This window comes from Phacochoerus africanus, chromosome X (assembly GCF_016906955.1).
Source record: "Phacochoerus africanus isolate WHEZ1 chromosome X, ROS_Pafr_v1, whole genome shotgun sequence".
In the NCBI taxonomy this organism is placed as follows: Eukaryota; Metazoa; Chordata; class Mammalia; order Artiodactyla; family Suidae; genus Phacochoerus; species Phacochoerus africanus.
The window spans coordinates 129,466,021-129,487,230 of NC_062560.1; the positions used below are offsets into that span (position 1 = coordinate 129,466,021).

At 50.0% G+C, this 21,210-nt stretch overlaps 1 protein-coding gene across 1 annotated transcript in view; it reads right to left on the minus strand.

The window, feature by feature from the left end:
* F8 (coagulation factor VIII) overlaps window positions 1-19,576 on the minus strand; it is a 95,686-nt gene extending 76,110 nt beyond the window's left edge. The window contains exons 1-3 of the mRNA XM_047763994.1: window positions 19,231-19,576; window positions 7,653-7,774; window positions 921-1,043 (exon numbers count right to left, since the gene is read on the minus strand). Of these exons, the coding sequence (XP_047619950.1) occupies window positions 921-1,043; window positions 7,653-7,774; window positions 19,231-19,376 (391 nt within the window). The 5' untranslated portion in view covers window positions 19,377-19,576. The remainder of the gene's footprint in view (window positions 1-920; window positions 1,044-7,652; window positions 7,775-19,230) is intronic.
* Window positions 19,577-21,210: the final 1,634 nt, after the last annotated feature.

The following is a 21,210-nucleotide window of genomic DNA, read 5'->3' on the forward strand; positions in this document are numbered from 1 at the left end:
CCATAGCTGCAGTGTGAGCCACAGCAGTGACAATGCCAGGTCCTTAACCCGCCGAGCCACCAGGGAACTTCTGCTGTTATGCAAATATTTATATCTGTCAAAGGATTTGTACTAAGATTATATAAAGTTCCTCCACAAATCAATAAGAAAAAGATGATAACTCATTTTTTTCATCAGGAAAAAATGTAAGCATCCGATCAGACACTTTACGAAAGGATATCAGAAAGGTCAACAAGGATTATGAAATGATTCTCACCGTCGTCATGGATTTAACTTACATCCGGGGCCCAGGCTGGTCTAAGAAGGCCGGGAGCTTGCAGACCATGACATGTAAGTACACAGGCTCGTGACGGGACCATAGCTCACACGGGGGTTAGGCCGTGGGCTTACTGTGTTGTTTCTGGGCAAAACCACCGCAGACGTATGTGTGAGAGATTAGATAGTCCATTTTCCCAGGATTCCCCAGGGTTAAGGTGCAAGAGAGTCACCAGCTCCCAGCTACAGAAGTGTGGGAAGCCTGGCCTCTGTAAAATACCCCTAGATTCGTTCTAGAAGCTTCCAAGTGGATACGCCTCATGGAAACAGCCTGCCAGACGATAGTCAGTGCTCGGGATGCTTTTCCTCTACAGCACCTGCCCCTCCTGCCTGTCACCTTCCGCCAGTTCAGGTCTTCCCGGCCTCACAAGTGCAACTCAGCAAGTCAGCACTGTGCAACTGCATGTAATTGATTTATTATTCTTTTTTGGCCACAGCAGCGACCCAGTCTGTCGCATCGACATAGACTATGGCGACACGCCCTCCCCTCCGTGGCTGCGTGAGATGGGCCTTGCGTTGAATCCTGACTCCAAGAGTCCCTCGTCGTAAGACCTCATCGCCAGTGGTCCTCCATCCCTGGGGCAGTAGGAGAGCCTCTGACTCACCTTCGGAAGATTTCCAGAAGGAGACGCCGACAGCGTGGAGACTAACGGGATGAGAAGCCATGTTCTTCAGGGTAACGACCACCGTGTCGTAAACCTCAGCCTGGATGGTAGGACCCAGCAGACCTGCAAGGATGAGATGGGCCCCGAACGCCATCACCAAAGGGAGGCGCCCGCCCCTGTGATGACCCATGAAACACAGGAGCTGCTGAGTGAACTCGCAGGCTGCTACAACCTCTCAGCCCCACGACTGTTCTGAGGCTAGATTTCTGGCAATGCACTCAAGGCATTTCCTTCTTAAGCTTATCGTTGAGCTCCTGCTCCTTTCCGGGGACGGTCCCAGGTCCTACAGATGAGCTCGTTGACATTAAACATGTAAATACATAAACGAGAACCAATCAGCTTGTTACAAATGCTGTAAATGAAGATGGTAGAAAATGATGAGGCAGGAGGTAGAGCATAATTTAAATACGGTAAATTCACATGCGGCTGAAGCAAAGTGAATGAGCAAGAGCGCACTAGGATGTCACAGGCCACATGAGTTTGGCTGAATTGCGAAGTTACAAGAAGCAAGCAGATTTGGGACTTGTTTGGGAGGAAGGGTGTAAAAAAATTAATAAAGAGAAGCTTCGATTAAATCGACTTGGGAGAGCAGAAGGGGGCGCTGTCCCACCCTGTGGGGATAGCAGGTGGGACAGGAAGAAGAAAGGCTGCGTTCTTTCCTGGAAGGACCAGACAGTGACAAGCGCTGGCCTCTGTTTCCCAGCACCCTCCCCGCTTCCTTTCCCTGTAAAAGCTGCTCCCTCCCTGGCCCTGCAGGGGCTTCAGGGGGTGGGGGGTGGGGTGGGCTCGCCATGGTTGCAGATCCCACATAAAGCCATCTTTGCTAGAGAAGCATCTGCCCGTCTCATTGCTGCAGGTCAGCGGGGGGGGGGGGGGGGGGGGGGGCGGCGCCCCAGCCATTGTTGCTCTGCTTTCTCACCAACCCCGCAAGCAGAAGGTAGAGGCCTCCCCGGGATCGCGTTTGAAGCTCTCCAGGCTTTATTCAGGATCTATCCTCAAGTTTCAATGTCCTGGTAAAGACCTTGTTCTGTACGGGAGTATTTGCCCGGCACTTTGGTCCAATCGTGACATTTCATTACTTGCACCAAAGCGGGCAGAAAACGTCTGGCTGAAAATGCCAGCCGAGAGGGCCTGCTTCAGTCGCCCCGGGCAGGCCCAGGCTGCAGCCCGTTCCTTTGAAAGGGCTGTCTTCTGCAGCCTGGCTACAAGAAAAGGCCTTCGGCCTGGCTCCTCCAAGACCAAGCGGTTCCCTTGGGGGGGATAGGGAGGGAGCAGGCTAGTCGCCCAGGTGGCTGGAGACGTCCCCATGGGCGAGGGAAAGCGAGGGGGCTCTAGGAGACCCCTGGGAGCGAACCGTCGCTCAAGACAGCATCCGCATGAAGCAGGCGCGCCTGACCACAAAACCATAAAGCAAAGCACAAGATGGGCCTCACTCAGGTCACTAAGGGAAAGATAAAATGAAGCGAGCGTTCAAGTTCAGCGAGATAATGATCCTGAGGTGCAGACCCGCGTTATGCAGAAACCTGAGATGCTTCCACAAATTTCAGCCTCTGCCCGTCGGCGGATCTGAATAAGCGCAGGTCAGTCCTAGTCTGACCTCACAGGGTCAAATACTCTCTTATCGGATGGATATGAAGGCTGCTGTCCCCTCGAAGGACAACGAGCAAGAAGGCGGTCTTCCCCCTTCTTCCACTTTCCTTGGATTATAAAACTCTAGCCCACTTAATTCTCCGGGCAGGGCTTCTTTTTTTTGGCCTGCCCGCTTGCATCTCTCACGAGCGTCCTAGCTTAATAAATGTATTCCTTGCCTATCACTTTGTCTCTCGCTGAATTCCGTCTGTACTGAGACACAAAGAACCCGAGGCTCCGTGAGTCCAGGTGCCAGCTGAGTGACTCTAATTAAAAAGACCATGAGTTCAAGTCCCAGTCTGGGTTCTGGCTGGGTTTGCATCAGAGGTGTTTTCAGTTTCAGGACTGGCTAGGATTGGCTTGTAAGCTGTTTGAATTGATCCATTTGTGCCATGAGCTGTCTGAGCTGACTGAAAACTGTCCTTGAGAGGAAAGCCCTCGAGGAAATGGGTCCCAGTTATGGAGGCATCTTAGGGTGACCCCCTTGCTCTTAGGCACACTTCTAACTAAATGTGCCAACCTGACCAAAAGCAGTTTAGAACGTCACCGGCCAGGATGGAGGACTTTGGAAGTACCCACACTTCATTTCCTTAAAACCAAGCTGGACCACAACAGCACAAACATTTCCAGACCTGAGTGGAATGCTCATGTCGTTTGGTATTTGGAGGCTTCGCAATGTTACCAGGAGTCTCCAATCGTGTCCCGGCAAAACCGAATTTTGAGATTTAGTGCGGCAAACCGAGGACGAAAGACAGATAAAGGGCTCCCGACGCCTCAGGCTCTTCTCCCTAGACGGGGTCGTCGGGGTCGTCGGGGTCGTCGGGTTCCGCTTCCAGAACCACTTCCTCCGCCCCCTCGACACCCTCAGCCCCCCTCCCTCTCTCACACGACCTCCCCTTTCCTCTGCCACTCTCTCCACTGCCTTTTCCCCCGAACTCGTCACCACCTGTCCCTTGAATATCAAGCCTCTTCATCTCTAACAGTCCTGGACTGAAGCTCAACTGCGAGCCACAGTCAGATGCTTCTGGACAACTGAAGGTCTTCACCGATCTGCTGAGCAATTTCATACGGTCACTCGATCGGAACCTGGTGTCTCTGACTTTGAACAGCTCGTTCACATGCTCGCTGCTGAAGGTCCGCCCGGCATGGGGTATCGTTTAGGAAAACATCTAGAGTTTGGCCCTAAGAGAGAAATTCGGACTTCAGTTTTGACAGGAAGCATCCAGCCTGTGAAAACCTCCCTTAGCGGGCGCTAAGGTCAGGGTTTGGGGAAACTCGGGGCAGCAGGAAGTCCATCCGGAGGTACATGTAGCCCTTGTTTGGATCTCAGATGTCCTAGATATGGAAGGGGCTTGGGCACACTGCCACCTTCCTTTGGCGCCTTATGTCCCTTTAAGGCTAAAAGCTTCAGCAGGTGGATGCTCTCTTCCTGTGCAGCTCCAGCAGTTGGCCTCAGGAAAGGAAAGACAAGATTGGAAATGCAACCGCTGCTGGCTGGATAAACAGAGAAAGCCAAAAAACAGCCCGGTCTTCCCGAGGCTCCCAAACGCCCTCTCTTCACCGCTGTACACACAGGAAACCACCGCCCGGGTTGCTGAGGAAGTGAGTGTCTCCACGAATGAATATCGGGAGGGAAACAGCCATACGGCTCGGGGAAGGCGGGCTGTACGACTCCCAGGCGTCTGAAACCACCTTGTGGCCCATTTGAAGGCTGGCAAATGGATTTCATAAAACCTCTTCCATCGGATGGGTAGAAACATGTTCTCGTCATGGTCTGCAGGCTTGCACACTGGACTGCAGCTGTCTTTTGTAGCTCCTCTCGAATGTCACTGGGGAACCCATTCTACTGGCCAGGTGCTCTGCCAAGTCCCGGCTGTTTGGCCAGTTTTCGCACACTTCACACCTCTCTCCACCACCTGCTTTAGTCGAACACGTGGATGGCGTTATTCAGAGTCAACTGGAGGAGTTCCTTTATGGCTCGGGGAGTTAAGGCCCCGGCATCGTCACTGCAGGGGCTCAGGTCGCTGCCGTGGTGCGGGTTCTATCCCTGGTCCGGGAACTTCCACGTCCGTGGGTGCAGCAACAACAACCACCACCAAAGATTCAACTGGAAAAATGTGCAGAGGCATTAGGCCAAAAGAATTGCTGTTTGTTCTTCTGAATCTCAGACCCAGCCCTTTTGGAACTCAAAAACTCTCACCCTTTGAGAGTGACAGGAAGCCCAATGCACTTGGCTTCTGCTTCTTTTAACCCACAATTGACAAAAGGGGCAACGTCCCAATATTGCAGAGACCAAACGGCTTCTATTAAAACAACCATGTTTTGGTAGAGCGGTTTTTGCACAATGTGCTTTCAGGAGACACTTGAGGCATCGCACCCTGCAGAGCGGACATGTCGTCTGTTGGAAAGGCAGCTCCGAGGCACCCTCCCTAACCTCACCGGAGGGGCCCCATCGGGTGCTGCGAACCAACCCTTATGCTGCCAAACTCCAAGGGCTAGACTTGGACGTTCAGGTCACACACCTGCACATCGCTTGGTGACCTGAAAGCAAGGCAGGAGACAGGTGGGCTCCAGGACAGACACTTACAAGCAGCCACCTGTCTGTACTTGAGGCGAGAAATAACACCCGCGCAAGGCACGCACGGGTACTCGTCCTCTGTGAACCTGTGAAACGGTGGTAATGACACGATCAAAAGAGGGGCCGAGCCCTGCTCGGGCAGAAGAACAAAGAGGCCACCTCCTGCCCCCCGCTCAGGGCCACAGAGACCCCTCCGGGTCCGAAAGGGAGGGGGCGCCAGGCCCTAAGAGGTCCAGATAAGCTTCCCGCCACGCCTTGCTTTAGAATCCGCCTTGGCCAAAAGAAGCGCAGGCAGACGGGGGAGGGCCCCGGGCTGGTCAGGTGCCAAAGACGAGGCAAGACAACTGGCCAAAGGAAAACAAAGGCCCAGAAGGCCTGCCCCGTGCAAGTGGCTTAAAGCACCGCTCAGGCCGCGCCTTTGGGTCTGTGTTCCTGCTTTGCTTCTGCCTTAGACAAACAGACCCTTCTCCGGGTGCTCTCCCACAGGCTGTGCTGTGTCTCTAACAAGAAACTTTACCTGTTTGTCCAGCCTTTGCCTCCTTGAAACGTTCTTGCTTTCAACAGGCGGCCAGAATCAGGGCAAGTCTGCTTCTAGCCTCCAGCTCGCCTAGGGGCCAGGATTCCTGGTTTTCACCCGGGCTGCCCAGGTTCCATTCCTGAGCAGAGAATTAAGATCTCGCTCCAAGCCATCACTCACTGCTGTCTCTCCGAGATCGAACGTAAAGATTTCCCAGAATTGCAGCAGACGACATCTGATGAGACTGTTTTCCCCAGGTATCCAAGCCAGGGCTGTTGGAAGTTTGTTGCCAAACCTTTGGTGATGACACAGGGCTTCGGACGTTCCCCATTGTCTGTGATCTTGATGACATATGGTGTTGAAATCAAAACTGCCTGAGAGTTCTCCCTCCCACCCCTCCCTGTCACTCGCCTGTGACCGCCCTAGGTCTCCAGTCTGTGTACTTGCCCTCCAACGTGAGACGGTACACCCAGGAAAGGTCCCTCCTGAAACAAAAAGCTGCTGAAAATAGAAAACCTGACGCTTGATCTTTCAGAGAAAGATCTTGATCAAAAGGAGAAAATGTAAAAATAAATAAATCAACAGGACCGTCAATTAACTCCAGCTGAGAGACTAGAAGAGGGAACTCTGGCACCCCGAGACAACAGTGGAGCCCAACAGGAAGAGGGCGCCCCACCTTCCCCCCAAGGACACAGCCAAGGACAAGCTCTTTGTTCACTAGCACCCTCCCCGCTTCCTCTCCCCTCACTGCGTTCGGACTTGTTCTCATCTGGCCAACCACAGAGACACGCCATGCAGATCCAAAACTGCAACTCCCTGCTGGTCCTGATAAGCCCACCTTTTCTGAGAACCATCTGGTGGTCTATTTATTTCAGATCAATAAGTCGATAAGACTTGTTGGTGAGTTGCATATTAGAGAGAGAGAGAGAGAGAGAGAGAGAGAGAGAGAGAGAAGTCAGCAATGGCTCCTGTGAGTTTGGTTTGAGCAAGTGGGTGGTAGTCAGGTCATGGCACAGAAAATTAAGAGGAACTCGAGACTTCCGACTTATGGGCATACTCAGTATAAGCTGCCTGCACGTGGTTTACTGAGTGGGCTGGGTTCAATGGGATGAACATATGAAACAGGTTTATTTTTTGTAGTTTTTCATCGTATAGGGAATTTCCCTTTCTTGTATTTTGAACAATTTCAAGTTTCTTCCAGTAACGTTCACACATTAACTGCCATTTTTAGGCAGCAATAAGTCCGGCCAGTGCGGTCTAACACCCGGTTTTGATGTGCCCTTCCTTCTCCAGCTCAGTCCTGATCCTCGCAGCTCTGCATTTCCAGAAGGTAGTTTGCAGCTTCACTGCTTTCTCTGCTTCCTCTCCTAATTCACTGCCTCTGCAGCTGCCTCAGGTTGGAGCTGGTGGGACAAGAGGCGTGGGGACAAGATCTTTCTTGATCTTTCCATGGCCATGCGCCTTTGGCCCCCCTGGATGTGGCACATGCCGAAATCTGGATCTTTCTTTCTTAGAGAACCCACATGAGTTCCTTAGTGACTCTCCCTCTCAGTATGGGGACATCCTCCTGGCATGGGCATACCTCTCCAACTGTCACTTTATCTCTCCTCTCAGATTCTGCTTCTGAAAATACAATGACATAGGTCTTTTCTCTCAGGCAGGGTCTTGAGGCAAGTGTTGTCCTGTGACCGCCCTGGCCGCACGCCTGACAGGGGCAGTGCAGTGAGCTTCTGAAACAGCTCCCCTCCTTAGGATGCCATCAGGCGATGCACCAGGACACTGACCTTGAAAGCCGCTCCCGGTAAAAATCAGGCACTAGTCAGTATCTCCTGCGCTCCTGAAGTCTCCGCGGCTACAGCTTGACACCCCAAGTGCTTTCAAAAGAAACCCTCACATCTAAACGATACAAGCGGAGCTTAGGCACTCATGAAAGTTTGGTTTACATTACCCATCCATGGTGGCCTGGGCTTGGCAACGCTGAAAAGTTGATCCGTGAACTCTACGAACACAGTCTTTTTGTACAGGACTGACGGGCCCAACGGAAGAGCTCCTGGCTCTGTAGCAGGAAATCTGAAGAGAAGGAAAAGTCATTCATTTGCTCTCAGACAGGTCCGCTCGCGGACACGCCGTCCCCGAGGGCGCGGACGTGCTCAGCGCAGCACCGCCTTCCACGGCCGGAGGCCAACGGCGCGCCCGCCCGGGGCTTCGCCGCCAAGGGAGCTGGGGCGGGGGGCCCGGTCCTCCGCAGCCTGGAGATGCGACGCCGCCGGGCGGGCGGCCGGGCGGGCGGCGCCCGAGCTGCGCCCCCGGCGCCCCGGGGAGGCGGGGGCCCAGACCCGTGCGTCCATCCGAGCCGCTGCGGCCCGAGAGCGAGCCGCGGGGACCCAGGCCGAGGCCGCGGGCAGACGCGCCCGCGGAAGGAGGTCTGCGAGCCCCGGCCGGCGTCGAGGGCCAGGCCGAGAGCCGCAGCCGAGGCGGCCCGCAGGGGGCCGGGGCCTCGCCCGCCAGCACGGGGCGGTCGGGCCGGGGGGGGGGGGGGCCCGGAGAGCGCGGCACCGGTCCCCGCGCAGCCCAGGCTGCGGGCGGTAGAGGGACACACGCGCCGCGAACCCGGGCCGGCCTGGGGAGAGCTCCCCACTGCGCCCGGCGGCGGGGCGCTGCGGCCCGGGGCGGCCCGGCGCCCGAGCGAGCACGTGCGGGAGCGGCCCTGCCTGCGAGGCCAGGCCCGGCCACGGGCCTCTCGGGACCGGCTGAGGCCCAGCGGCCAGCGGGCCGATCGGGAGGCTCTCCCAGGAAAAGGGCTCCATGCACCGACCACAGGCCACAAGTAGGCTGCAGGAGCAGATGGTCAGAGGCCCCTCTCGTCCACTCTTGCTGCCCTGCCCCCTGGACCTCAAGTCACCCCACAGCCACGTGGGGGACCCCGATGGCCAGCTGCTCAGGGAGAAAAAAGCCTGAGCCTTATTGACAGATGGGTCAGGTTGAGGTTGATACACACCCTCCCGTGGTGGGTTTAATGCTGAAGGCAAATCCCCCAGTGGGCCAAATGTTGGTTGTTCACTTTGTTTGTTTGTCTTTTTGCCATTTCTTGGGCCACTCCTGTGGCATATGGAGGTTTCCAGGCTAGGGGTCGAATCAGAGCTACAGCTGCCGGCCTACACCACAGTCACAGCCACGTGGGATCCGAGCCACGTCTGTGACCTACACCCCAGCTCACGGCAACGCCGGATCCTTCACCCACTGAGCAAGGGCAGGGATCGAACCTCCAACCTCATGGTTCCTGGTCTGATTTGTTAACCACTGAGCCACGAGGGGAACTCCTGGTTGTTCACTTTGAGTAGAAGGAGAAATGGCCCAAGTTTCAAATATATACAGACTAATGGACAGCAGAAAATGGCTTGGCTGGGGCCTAGAGGGAAAACGGCTGGAAGACGTCTGGGGCAAAGGAATACTAGTGAGTGGTTATAATAAAAAGATCTTTCTGCCATATGTTCATGTCATCCAGAGAGGATCTACTGTGGAAAATGTTCGAAACAGTAGCATAGACAAAGTGAACGACAATTGACATTAGCCAGCCTCACATGGCGCTGGTGAGATGTGGGTTAGTGGCCATGGTGGCATGGACCCCATAGCGAGGGTTCGCAGGGATTGTATCAGTTTTTTTGGGTTTTTTTGTTTTTTTTTTTGCCATTTCTTGGCCCGCTCCCACGGCACATGGAGGTTCCCTGGTTAGGGGTCCAATCGGAGCTGTACCCACCAGCCTACGCCAGGGCCACAGCAACGCGGGATCCAAGCCGCCTCTGTGACTTACACCACAGCTCACGGCAACGCTGGATCCTTAACCCACTGAGCGAGGCAAGGGATCGAACCCGCAACTTCATGATTCCTAGTCGGATTCGTCAACCACTGAGCCACAACGGGAACTCCCTACATCAGCTTTAACTAGTGTTGTCCACCTGCCCCCCCCCCCCATCCAAACAGCCAACAACAGAAACCAGTTCTGAGGAGTTCCCATGGTGGCTCAGTGGTTAACGAACCCGACTAGGAACCATGAGGTTGCGGGTTTGGTCCCTGGCCTTGCTCAGTGGGTTAACGATCTGGCGTTGCCGGGAGCTGGGGTGTAGGTCACAGACGAGGCTCGGATCCTGCGCTGCTGTGGCTCTGGCGTAGGCCGGCGGCTACAGCTCCGATTAGAGCCCCAGCCTGGGAACCTCCAAATGCCACAGGTGTGGCCCTAAAAAGACAAAAGACACTAAAAAAAAAAAAAAAGAAAAAAGAAAGAAAGAAAAAGAAACCAGTGCTGAGCTCCCAGTTTGGCACCATCCATTATGGAGACCAGCCAGCTATTTGGAGGCAATTGACTGCCTACGATCCCTTCTGTCCCAGAAAGGACAGCACTTCGTTCTGATAGGAAGACACGTGTACAGAGGGTCTGATTCACTGATGTATGAGCCCCTGTAACGTCACATCAGACCAGGACTGGACAGCAGAGGAGGCTTTGGAGCGAGCCCATGACCATGGCATCCATTGGCCTTATCACATGCCACTCCATCCAGAAGCTGCCAGACAGAGTGCAGTGGAACAACCTCTTAAGGGCCCAGCTAAAGCTCAGCTTGGAGGTAGGGCTCCATGAGGGTAAAGGGCCAACCTCCACAGTGCTGTGTATGCATCGATTCAAGGATGGTTCTGTGTCCCCAATAAGAACAACACGTTTTGGGTTTAGGACCAGAGAATGGCAGCAACAGAACCTCTGTTCTGCGTATTCCACTTGGAGAGTCGGTGTCCCCCCTGTAGCTCTGAGTTCGGCGGTCTAGAAGGTCCTCGCAGCAGAAACGCAAGAGTGTCACTGAATGAGAGGCTAGGGGTGCCCCCCGGACGCCCCGGGCTACTGCACCAAAGGGGCAGCTTGCCGGCAGCGGAGGTCCCGGGCATAAACCCGAGGAGGAGGGGGCGCTGTCCTACGCGAGAGGGCCAAGAACGGGTCACACCTGAGCCACGGCCCCTGGGACCCGAGAAGGTGACCCCGATACAGGGGAGGACGCGGAGGCTGGGTGAGTGGGGCTGGGACGGAGGCGGGGGTGGGGGGTGCCGAAAAGCCCTCGACCCCCCCGCCCCCGGCAAGTGCTGCTGGAGGACAGCCCTCCGTCAGGTCCCCGGCGCCGCCTGGCCCCTCCTTCCCAAAGCCGCCCCCTGGCCCTTCCCAGGGAGGCCACGCCCGTTCCCAGCGCAGACCACACCCCCTTCCTGGAGCAGATCCCGCCCCCTTCCCAGGAGACCCGCGCCCCTCCACAGTCAGCAACTAGCCCCTGCTTTGTTTCCTTCCCCCTCCCACTTCATCTCCTTGTTTCTGCTGAGTCCACCTGCTCAGTTTCTCTAACGTTTCCATTGTTTCTTTCTTTCTTTCTTTTTTTAATAAAGATTTATTGTGTTAAGGCACTGACACCTTTTTTTTTCCTATTTTGGCTGAACCCGCAAGCACACGTGAGTTCCCAGGCCAGGGACTGAACCCAAGCTGCAGCAATGACAATCAGGGATCCTTAACCCACTGAGCCACAAGGGAACTTGTCCACTGGTTTCTCTCTTTTTTTTTTTTGTCTTTTTGCCTTTTCTGGGGCGGCTTCCACGGCATATGGAGGTTCCCAGGCTAGGGGTTGAATCGGAGCTGTAGCTGCCGGCCTACGCCAGAGCCACAGCAATGTGGGATCTGAGCTGCATCTGTGACCTACACCACAGCTCACGTCAACACCGGATCCTTAACCCACTGAGCAAGGCCAGGGATCGAACCCATAGCCTCATGGTTCCTAGTCGGATTTGTTAACCACTGAGCTAGGACGGGAATTCCTCCCCTGGTTTCTAAGACTCAAACCCATGTCCAGAGATAGGTGTTGTGACATATACACTAGCACAGTGCTTTCACTTTTTGACTTAAGTGAAAATATAAGATACATGAAAATTGTTTACTAGCTCGAGAGCTCGGAAGAGCAGAGAATGAATAGGACGTGAGCACCCGGAAAGACTTTTTTCTCCCGCTGAGGAAACAGTGAAAACCCAAAGCTAGATAAAAGAACAAGATTGTGAGCCAGAGTAGCAGAAAGCCCAGGCCCTCGTCAAGTGGGACGTGATTCATGTCTCAGTTTCAGGGTACTCTGTGCAGTAAGTGACAAAATGTTCCTAGGTTCCTAGGTTTTACTCCTTCCTAATTTATGTGGGGGTTTTGTTTGTGTAATTCCCTGGGGATTTGATGGATTAAATCTTGCCAAATATATTTGGCAACAAAGTCCTTGACCTGAACTGTTCGTTCACATTTTATCTAAAACCAATGGGGAAACCTATTATACTCCCTGACCCTTGCTTAGAAGTTGAGCAGCTGCAGGAATAGATAATATAAAACTGAATTTTCCCAGATGTTTATTTCAAACCTTGGCAGGGGTTGTCAGGATGTGTCCAGAGTCAGCTTATCCTGTTAATCACTATCAAAATAATCTAGACTATAAAATGGTATCATCAAAATAAAAATGCTATCAACCTTTTCCTGGTAAGTACATGTGACCGACTATGAAACAGCAGAAAGCAAAATAACAAATAAATCATTTTCTCCATTCAATTCAACTTTACACTCAGACGACTGTTCCCTATGTACATCAGCCTGCATGCTGGGCGAACGCCGTAACACAAAGAAAGCACGCAATGGAGTCAGCACAACTATCTCAACATTAATTTTCAATAAGGGCCATGTTAATGGTTAAAGGGCCAATTGTTCATTTATTTTTTAAGTGATCTAATTAGCTAATGGTTCATTTAGCTACCAGGCCACTGGCCACCTTTAGGATCAAAGAATTCGACGTAAGAGCAAAACCTGGAAAACCCTTAGAAGAAAATACAGATGTAAATCTCTGTGACTTTGGATTTGCCAATGGCTTTTGAGGTATGACAGCAAAAGCACAAGAAACTAGCAGAAAAAAATAGATAAATTGGAGTTCATCAAAATGAAAACTTCTTCTGGGGGAAACTACTGAAAACAGGTACATCTGAAAATGTACTTCTATTCAGAATACAAAAAGAATTCTCAAAACTCAACAATAACAACATAACCCAATTTTCAAAAGGGCCAAAGAGGGCGTTCCCTTGTGGCACAGTGAATTCATGAGGTCATTGCTGTGGCGCAGGTTTGATCCCTGCCTGGCCTGGGAATTTCTGCATATGCAGTGGGTGAAGCACCCCCCCCCAATTAAATAAATAAATAAAACAAAAATGGACCACAGATTTGAATAAACATGTCATTAAAGAAGACACAGGAATGACCAATTACACAGGGAAGGATGCTCAGCATGTTTAGCTGTCCAGTATGTGCTGCACATGGCACTTTCATGCACTGTTGGCGAGAGCATAAAATGGTACAATACGTGCTATAAGATTAAACATGCGTTTCCACATGGCCCAGCAATTTCACTTCTAGATATTTAGCTAGGATAAGTGGAAACAGATGGCCGCACAATAACTTTTCCAGGACTGTTCGTGGAAGGCTTATTTATATTAGCCCCTAGAAACGATCCAAAGGTCCCCGTGGCGGTGAAAAGACAATGGTCATTACACAGTGTGATATATGCCCATAGCGGAGCAGTAATCAGCAATAAAAAGGACAGAACAACTTTATGCAACAACCTGGGTGAATTTCCAAATCATGATGCTGAAGATAAAAAGCCAGATACTGAGGAGTTCCCCTGTGGCACAGTGGGTTGAGGATCTGGCATTGGCACTGCAGTTTGATCCCTGGCCCAGGAACTGCCACATTCCACCAGTATGGCCAAAAGGGAAAAAAAAAAAAAAAGGAAAGCCAGAAACTGAATGAATCCACTGATATGAAAACCTTGAAAAGTCAAAAGCAAATCTGTAATTCCAGAAAGAATCTTGCTGCCTGGTGCCAGGTCAGGGTAGAGAGACCCAGTGAAAAGCTGAAAGAGCGTTGATGTACAGGTCCCGCATGTTGATTCGGGTGGTGTTATGTAACTTGTATGCATTTGTCCAACTGTACATTTAAAATCTGTGGGTTTCTGGAGATCCCATCATGGCTCAGTGGTTAATGAATCTGACTAGGAACCATGAGGTTGCGGGTTCGATCCCTGGCCTTGCTCCGTGGGCTAAGGATCCGGCGTTGCCCTGAGCTGTGGTGTAGGTCGCAGACGCGGCTCAGATCTGGCATTGCTGTGGCTGGGGTGTAGGCCGGCGGCTACAGCTCCGATTGGACCCCGGGCCTGGGGACCTCCACAGGCTGCAGAAGCAGATGGAATTAAGGTTGCTAATCCGCTGATCTTGAGATGGGGAGCGCCTCCTGAAATATCTGAGTGGGTCGAATGTGATCATGAAGGTTCCTCAAGGTGGAAGAGGGAGGCAGAACAGAAGGGAAAGGAGCCGTGGGAGTGGGAGTCAAACAGACCCGAAGCATGAAAGGGGCTTGAAAATGGAGGGTGGAAACGGAAAGAAGGAACGAAACTGCAAAGGAGCCTGGAAGTGGACTACCCCTCCACGCCCAGCCCCGGCCCGGAGCCTCCAGCAGGGAGCCCTGCCAGCACCTTGATTCGGGCCTCGTATGATCCTGAGCAGAGCACCTAGTCGAAGGCACTGGATTTCTGACCCACGAAAACTGTGAACTATTAGGTAAGTGTTGTTGCAAGCTAAGTTGGAGGTAATTTGTTACACAGCAATAGGACACAAATAGGATAGTCAACGTTGATCCAAGCATCAAAAATATAAGTTGAAAAGCAAATAACAAGTGAGATTAAAAAGATTAGGCTTTTTTTTTTTTTTTTTTTAAGGCCACATCCACGGCATATGGAGGTTCCCAGGCTAGGAGTCAAATCAGAGCTACAGCTGCTGGCCTACACCACAGCCACAGCAACGTGGGATCTGAGCCACATCTGTGACCTACACCACAGCTCACGACAATGCTGATCCCTGGCTGAACGAGGCCAGGGATCAAACCTTCACCCTCATGGATACTTGTCAGGTTCTTAACCTGCTAAGCCACAATGGGAACTCCAAAATCAGGCTTCTAAATGAAATTGAAGAGGATATTACAAATTGTACTGAAAACGATGAAAAGAAAACTCTTCATAACATAACCCTTGGGATATGGAAAAGTTGTTCTCAGGGACAAATGTACAGCTTTAAATCCTTTCATATTAAAAGCAAAGGACAAAAGACAAAGAAAAGAATATATTGCTTTCCCCAGATATTAGAAAAATAAAGCAGGACAAGCCAAGAGAAACTAAGAAGAGATCATTGATAAAGATTAAATCTGAAAATAAGTATAAAAAACCACTTGGAAGAACAAAAAAGCCAAAAGCTTATTATTTGAAAAGACCACCAACAGCCAAATAGACAAATGCCTGGTAAACTTGTTCATGGATACAAGATACATAGCAAAGATTTAGGAATTTAAGAATGAGAAAGCAGAATGGCCATCATTAAGAAGTCAGCAAATAACAAATGCTGGAGAGGGAGTGGAGAAAAGGGAACCCTCCTACACTGCTGGTGGGAATGTAAATTGGTACAACCACTGTGGAGCATAGTATGGAGGTATATCAGAAAACTAAATATAGAACTACCATATGACCCATCAGTCCCACTCTTGGGCATATATCCAGACAAAACTTTCCTAGAAAAGGACACATGTACCTGTATGTTCACTGCAGCACTATTCACAATAGCCAAGACAGGGAAACAACCCAAATGTCCACCAACAGATGAATGGATTAAGAAGATGTGGTATATATACACAATGGAATACTACTCAGCCATCAAAGAGAACAAAATAATACCATTTGCAGCAACATGGATGGAACTAGAGACTCTCATACGAAGTGAAGGAAGTTAGAAAGAGAAAGACAAATACCATCTGATATCACTTATATTTGCAATATAAAATACGGCACAAATGAAACTTTCCAAAGAAAAGAAACTCATGGACTTGGAGAACAGGCTTGTGGTGGCCAAGGGGGAGTGGGAGGAAGTGGGAGGGAGTGGGATGGACTGGGAGTTTGGGGTTAGTAGATGCAAACTATTGCATTTGCAGTGGATAAGCAATGAGGTCCCACTGTACAGCACCGGGAACTATATCCAGTCACTTGTGATGGAGCATGACGGAGGATAATGTGAGAAAAGGAAGGTGTGTATACATAGATATAGATAACTGGGTCACTTTGCCGTGCAGCAGACATTGGCAGAATATTGTAAATCAACTATAATAAATTTTTCAAAAAGAAAAAATAAATAAAAAGTTAAAAACAAAAAAGAGCATGAGAAAGGACACATAATTAGAGATAATGTGGAGTAAAAGAATCATGACAGAGCACTATATGAAACACAGTGGCTACAAAATTGAAAAAATAAAGGAAATGATTTCCTGGAAAGGTATAAAATTATTAAAGCTGACTCCAAAAATAAGTTGAAATCTGACTTGACCAATTAACATAAAAGAGACTGCATATGTCACTTGGACCAAATGGCTTCATAGGTGAGTCTTGTCTAACTTTAAAACAATAGATGGTCTTGGCGTTCCCATCGTGGCTCAGTGGTCAACGAACCCGACCAGCATCCATGAGGACATGGGTTAGACAGATCCCTGGCCTCGATCAGTGGGTGAAGGATCCGGCGTTGCCCTGAGCTGCGGTGTCAGTTGAAGCCGCAGCTTGGATCCCGCGTTGCTGTGGCTGTGGTGCGGGTCGGCGGCTACAGCTCCAATTGGACCCCTAGCCTGGGAACCTCCATATGCCTCAGTTGTGGCCCTAAAGAGACAAAAAGACAAAAAAAGAAGACAAGAAAAAATAAAACAATAGATAATCTAATGTTATTTGCACTATTCTAGGCACTAGGAAAAGACAGAGCACTCACTAATTCATTTGATAAAGCCAATAAAACCTTAATACCAACATTTAATAACAATAGTGAAAAAATAAAGGCATATATCCAGAAAAATGAAAACCCTAATTTGAAAAGATACATGCACTTCGGTGTTCATAGGAGCACTCTTTGCAACAGTCAAGACACGGAAACAACCTAAATGTCCATCGACGGACGACTGGATTCAGAAGATGTGGTACATATATACCACGGAATACTGCTCAGCCATAAAACAGAACGAAATAATGCCATTTGCAGCAAGGGACCTCGAGAATATTATACTTAGTGAAATAAGTCAGAGAAAGACAAATACTGTATGATAGCACTTCTATGCGGAATCTTAAAAATGGATACAAATGAACTTAGTCACAAAACAGAAACAGACTCACAGACACAGCAAACAAACTTACCAAAGGGCAGGGGAGGGACAAATCAGGGATTAACAGCTACAAACTACTCTACATAAATAGATAAGCAACAAGGCTACACAGTATAGCACCAGGAGTTAGAGCCATTATCTTGTAATAATCTTTAATGGAATATAATATGCAAAATACTGAAACTCTATGCCTTACGCTTGAAACCAACACAATATTGCAAATCAAATATACTTCGATTAAAAATAAAGCTATAGATCAATCCCCATAATAAAGGCACACAGTATATAAAGAAACATTAGCACATAAACACCGGCAATAATCAATGTGTATGGACGCGAGGCTGTACTCCAAGAATGAAAGGCGGTTCGACGTCAGGAAGTCTACTGACAATTGATTTGTCCTCCACACATGAAGTAAGAAAACTCCTCGCCTGCCAGATTGCTGCGAAGCCATTTCCAATGCAATTGTTTCGGCAAGTGGGAGTAGAAGGAACAAAGACCGCTTATCGGAAAGGAAGAGCAGGAGTCAAGGATCCAGCAGTGTCACTATTACGGCACAGGTTTGACCCCTGGCCTCGGATGCGGCAAAACGAGCACACAAACAAACAAAAAACACCAAACAACCACATTCACACACACAAACACACAACCCAGCAAATGTTATTCTAAAAAGCAAACTATTACACGACTCTTTCAAGTAAAATAAGAAAAGAAATAATTGGTTATAAACATTGGGAAAGAGCTAGAATGTGTCTCATTTTGCTCATTTTGAATATGATTCAGTACTCATACCGACTCTTGTGTAAAATGATTACAGTTTACATGCGATTTTGGCAAGGTAGCTAAATTCAAGATGAATAAACACAAACCAATAGCTTTTCTCAGTTCTGGTACTTAAAATCGAGAACATCGGAGAAAACATCTGATTAACAATAGCAACACATCTATAAAATGCATAGGGCTAAATGTCAGAATAAAGAAGTTACATTTATTATAGTAATACAATTAATGTATAAATTTAATGATATTCCAATTAGAATTGCAACAGGGCTTGGCTCTTTTTTTTTTTTTTTCTTTTTTTAACTCTTTTCTTTTTATGTCCACACCTGCAGCATATGGAAGTTCCCAGGCTAGGGGCCAGATTGGAGCTGCAGCTGCCGGCCTACACCACAGCCACAGCAACACCAGATCCAAGCTGCATCTATGACCTACAGTGCCACTTGTGGCAAGGCCGGATACTTAACCTGCTGAGCAAGACCAGGCACCGAACATGTATCCTCACAGACACTATGTCGGCTTCTTAAGCTACTGAACCACAATGGGAATTCTGGGTTTGGCTTTTTTTAATCAGAAAAACATTTTAACATTTTTACATGGGAGAATAAAATGCCTAAGAAATGGTAAGAAAGGGGAGTTCCTGTCATGGCTCAGTGGTTAACAAATCCGACTAGGAACCATGAGGTTGCAGGTTTGATCCCTGGCCTCACTCGATGGGTTATGGATCTGGCATTGCCTCGAGCTGTGGTGTAGGTTGCAGCCGTGCCTTGGATCCCATGTTGCTGTGGCTGCGGTGTGGACCCCTAGCCTGGGAACCTCCATATGCCTCGGGTGCAGCCCTAGAAAAGACCAAAAAAAAAAAAAAAAGAAAAAGAAAAAAATGGTGAGAAAGGTACAGGAAAGAGCAGTGAGGATTGAGATTTCACTTAGCAGACCTCAGAAGATACTATAGAGCCAGGTAATCAAATCAACAAATGAACCAAGAAGGAAATTAGGAAGAAGAAGTGAATTGATGAAAGCCAAAGCAGAAACGACAACCAAAGATGGTTCCTGACAAAACCAATAACATTGAGAAACTGCTTGGACATAAATTTTTAAGAGAAGTAAAGAGACACACATTCTTACACACAGTATAAGAATGGAGATGTGACTGCAGACGGGACAATTTCACCACATCACAAGGCTGAAGGAGGTTTGAGCTGTCTCTTATGCTCCTTGCCTCCTCTCTACCCTCTAGCTTCCAGAGTGACAGCACGTGACAAAGAGAAGCAATGGACAAAACAGAAAAAAAAAATCGGTAAGTAGATGAGATCTATGGAAAGGACTGGCATGTGTGCCTTACCTGGAAGTGCTCTTTTCGGGGGGGCTTAAGTGGCCTCACAGCCATCCTAACCTGATGTCTGCACCTTCCTCCAGCCAGAGTCTCACCCCCACAGTCCTGATCAGACCCTCTAGACACACCTTTCTTTACCTGGTGTCCACGTGCAGCTCACGGAGGAGTTCACTTTGCCGGTAGTCCCAGGACAGTTCCACTGCGCCCAGGTAGTATCTCCTGACGGCACTAAAGCTGAGTGGCAAGAGACACAGAAAGACACAGGTGGAGAGCTCTAGCTGCATGGCTCTTACTGATCAAAAATGTCCAGCTGGAGAAATGAAAGGTGAATTCTTCTCTAAGCTATTTTTGACTCCCTGGAGAAAAGGCAAACTTTTCCTGATTTCGTGAAAAGCCCCAAGTTTTTCACAAAGGATTTTGGGGAACTTTCCTGGCTGCATGTGACAGCAGCATTAGCACGAAGCAGTAGCAGAGAGGATGGCTTCCTCTGGGGCGGTGAGAAGCGGCCACAGGAAGAACCGAGTAGGAAAAGGGAGGCTGAGCTAAAGCTTAACCCGTTCACCTCTGCAGAATGCTGCTGTGCCCAAAGCCTTTAACGAAAGGAAGGACGTGGGCCTCCAACCCGTATCCATGTGCCCAGCACGCTCCAGCTCGTTCTTAGTAGCAGCGGCAAGAGACTCTAAGGGCGTTGTTGAAGATTCTGGAAAACACCTGCGCCAGCCCGAGTAAGCCGCACTCTCTCCCGCCCCTCACACAGACATCGCCGAAGGATCTTTAGAACCGCGAAGCACAGCCTGTCACCTCTTCGCCCGGAGCCTGCGCTGGCTTCTGGCTTGCCTCGAGGGAGGTCTTCGTTTTCTCCATGGCCTAGAGAATTCGCCCTGACCTCCACAGCCCTCTCCCCGACCTCCGAGGTCTCGTCTCCCTCGGGCCTCTTGCTCTTCCTTGATGTTCCAAGCGCACTCTTGTACCGGGACCTTAGCACCAGAAACGCCTTTGCCCAGATCGCCACGCGTTTCCACCCCCACGCCTCCTGCCAGTCTCGGCGCAACCCCGGTCCATGAGCTCAAACGTGGGCCGCCGCGCGTGCACCGCAAGCTCTCTGGGGCCTCTGGCACCCCGAGATCCCTCTTGGCTTCATTTTCCTACAGAGCTTAATGTACGTATGAACGACGCAGCATAAATGTACTTCTCTTCCATTGTCTTTTTCGGTCTTTTTTGTCTTTTTAGAGCCGCATCAGTGGCATACGCAAGTTCCAAGGCCAGGGGTCCAATTGCAGCTGTAGCCGCCGGCCTCCACCACAGCCACAGCGACACGGGATCCGAGCTGCATCTGCGACCCACACCACAGCTCGTGGGAGTGCCGGATCCTTCACCCACTGAGCAAGGCCAGGGATGGAACCCGTGTCCTCATGGATGCCATCGGGTTCACTAACCCTTGAGCCACGCCGGGAACTCTTCTCTCGCACTGTTGTAACCTGATGCTTCTTAAGGTGGTTTACACTCGGCTCAGGTACAGACTCTATCTTCTTACATGAAAATGTAGCCATGCTGAGCTTAAGCAGAGATGCTGCTCAGCTGAAGGTATGTTAGGAGGAGTGAGAGCCTCCCCAAGGGCTCCAAAGTATAGGAGCTAACAGGCATCTTGACCAGGGTTTCTACAAGGAATGTTATCAATGAGAGTCCATTTCTGCATGGATAAGAACGTGTTTGGGAACAGCTGGCAAGGTGTGGGCCAGCTTGCAAACAATCAGGAAGAAGCCCCTTTGATTAAACATTTGCTGAGACGTTCTCTCTGCCAGGTACCAGTTTGGCTGGATAATAGCTGGGATGTAATATACTCCAGGCTCTGTTCTAAGCGCTTTTCTAATGCAGCTGGAATTCTTGTCTTCATTGCAGAGGTGATTGATGAAACCAAAGCACAGAGAGGTTAGCCAACTTGGCCGTAGTCACACAGTTGGTAAATTGTAGCACTCAAACCCATTTAATCTGGCTCCAGAAGTCATGCTCCCCACCCTTACGCTATCCTCCCATGCTTCAGAGATGAATAAAACCCAATTCCTGCTTTCTGGGAGTCATGGTGCAGGCGGGGAGACAAAGGTAGACAGATAGTCACAA